General features: G+C 43.9%; 1 protein-coding gene across 1 annotated transcript; it reads right to left on the reverse strand.

The window, feature by feature from the left end:
* Window positions 1-467: 467 nt before the first annotated feature.
* Window positions 468-2,097, reverse strand: LOC118627275 (lysophosphatidylcholine acyltransferase 2B-like). The gene is given in 2 exon segments (XM_036257576.1): window positions 468-2,004; window positions 2,006-2,097. Coding segments are annotated over 2 exon segments (1,629 nt in total).

A 2,097-nucleotide genomic window follows, 5' to 3' on the forward strand; every position in this document is an offset into this window, starting at 1 on the left:
TTCTTCTCAAGAACAACAGCGATCTCATCGCTTGCTACACATGACATGTCCCTGTATTTCTTAGATTCTAAAGCACACATTTTCTCACATTTTACATATCTAAAATAATTATATCTTTAAAAACAGTAGTTTTATAATAGATGTACACATTTAAGGATCTTTTTTTTTCCCCTAAAATTATACTTTTTAGTATGTTAAATCAAGGAAATGAGATATTTACTAATACTGCTGCTGTTGGGGCAACTATGTCTAATATAAGTTTTATTCCTCAAATGAAAAAAATAGGTACTATAAAGTCTGATTGAAATATGTGTTCCTTAAGCACATTTTAAATATAACTAAGTGCCCAGGCCACTTAGAGTAAAAACTATTGCGCTTTTACTCAAAGAAATATTTTTATTTCATAGTTCTACCAGGAAGATACTTGCACCTTTTTCAGAGCTGACTTTAATGTTTAAATACAGCAATTAAACTTGTACGTGTGATAACGTGTATATATAGGCTGCCTGGAGATCTAAATATGAATTAAATAATTTGGCATATTCTGGATGCTTCAAGGCAAAATTCTTAAAGTTATTGTATGAAATATACTGTGAGTTCTGTCTAGCTATTTTCTGAAAGAGTCTGGAAACATCAAGATCTGGCACTCCAAAAGCTGCCTGAAGTATAGCAGCTAATTCCTGTTGTGTTATGAAACCATCCTCATCAAGATCAAAAAGCTTAAATGACATTTGCAGGATCCTTTCAGTGTTGGCAGGATTGCACAGAACAGTCAGCCCTACCACGTATTCTCTGAAGTCTATGTGGCCATCATTATTCCTGTCAAAAAGGGCAAAAAGTTGTCTCAAGGGTTCTGAAACTGGGAGTTGTAAATAACTTGCAAATTCTTCAATTCCTATCTTCTGTCCTTTTGAGGCAACAGCGATTGCAGCATATTCATCCAAATGCTGATGAATATTATCCCAATCTAACTTCAATTTGTGGCTAATTTTTGTGAATTCCACCAAACCAGCTTCCATGGGTAGTTGAAGGTTGCCTGCAGTAATCATCAATCTGCAGTCTTCATAAGTGTGCTCTGTCACAGGCACCCCCAGAGCATTTGCCATATTGATCCTCACTGTATTGGCAAAAAGGACGGGGTCTTTTTTTTCTTGGTCATTTGGGATGTAAACAGGCATAAACTCTACTTCTACCCTGGTGAAGAGTTGACTCAGGGTCAACATACACACCTGGAAGCCTGTAAACCCCTGCCAGGTCCAGGTCACCGTGTCCAGGGAGTTTGGGTACCTGAGCAGCACTGGCTGCACAGGAACACCTGGAGAGAAGGCCCCCAGTTTAAATGTGACCAGACACGTGCGGTTGGTACACACCCCTTCTGGGAATATCATGATCTGTGGCCACTTCCTTTTGGACATCACTCGCTTCAGGATTTCATTCCGAGTAGTCTTCCTGGAATTGGGGTCCTCTCGAGTCACAAGCACCGGCTGTGTTGATAGTAGGAATTTCCCAGCCACTGGGATCTGTGCATTTTTACTTGCAGAGACCACCGAGGGTAACCCTGCCACGACACAGGCGATGGCGTCAAAGAAACTGGAGTGCGGTGCTGTAACGAAGATGGGGGCCTCATCTCGGGTTGCCTTTTTCCCTTTCACTTTAACCAGGAACCCTGCTACAAGGAAAGTCACCTGAAACAGGAATTTGAGGGCTGGTTGCATCAGTTTTCTTCTCCAGCTGTTGGCGGGCTTGTCTGGGTGAGCAGAACAGCCTATGGTGGACAGCGCAGCTATCAGCCAGAGGAAGATGAAGAGGACAGCGATGCAGGACACCCGCACAGGCACCAGCACAGCCCCCACGAGGATGATAAAGGCCCAGCGCCTCGCGCTGATGTGCGTCCGCTGCACGAAGGGGTTGGCCACCGCGGGTGGGTAAAGGGACTTGCTCCTCTCTAAGCTTCTCGTCCCTAAGCTGCTGGACTCACACACCTCCAACTCCATGAGGCTCATGTGGTCTTCAGTGGTCTCAGGTTGCCGGTAGCTGGAATCTGGGTTGGCCCCCAGAGCGCATTCGTTCCCCATAGTGCTCTTTATGTTTGCACAT

The sequence above is a fragment of the Molossus molossus genome, unplaced genomic scaffold, assembly GCF_014108415.1.
Source record: "Molossus molossus isolate mMolMol1 unplaced genomic scaffold, mMolMol1.p scaffold_m16_p_12, whole genome shotgun sequence".
NCBI lineage: Eukaryota > Metazoa > Chordata > Mammalia > Chiroptera > Molossidae > Molossus > Molossus molossus.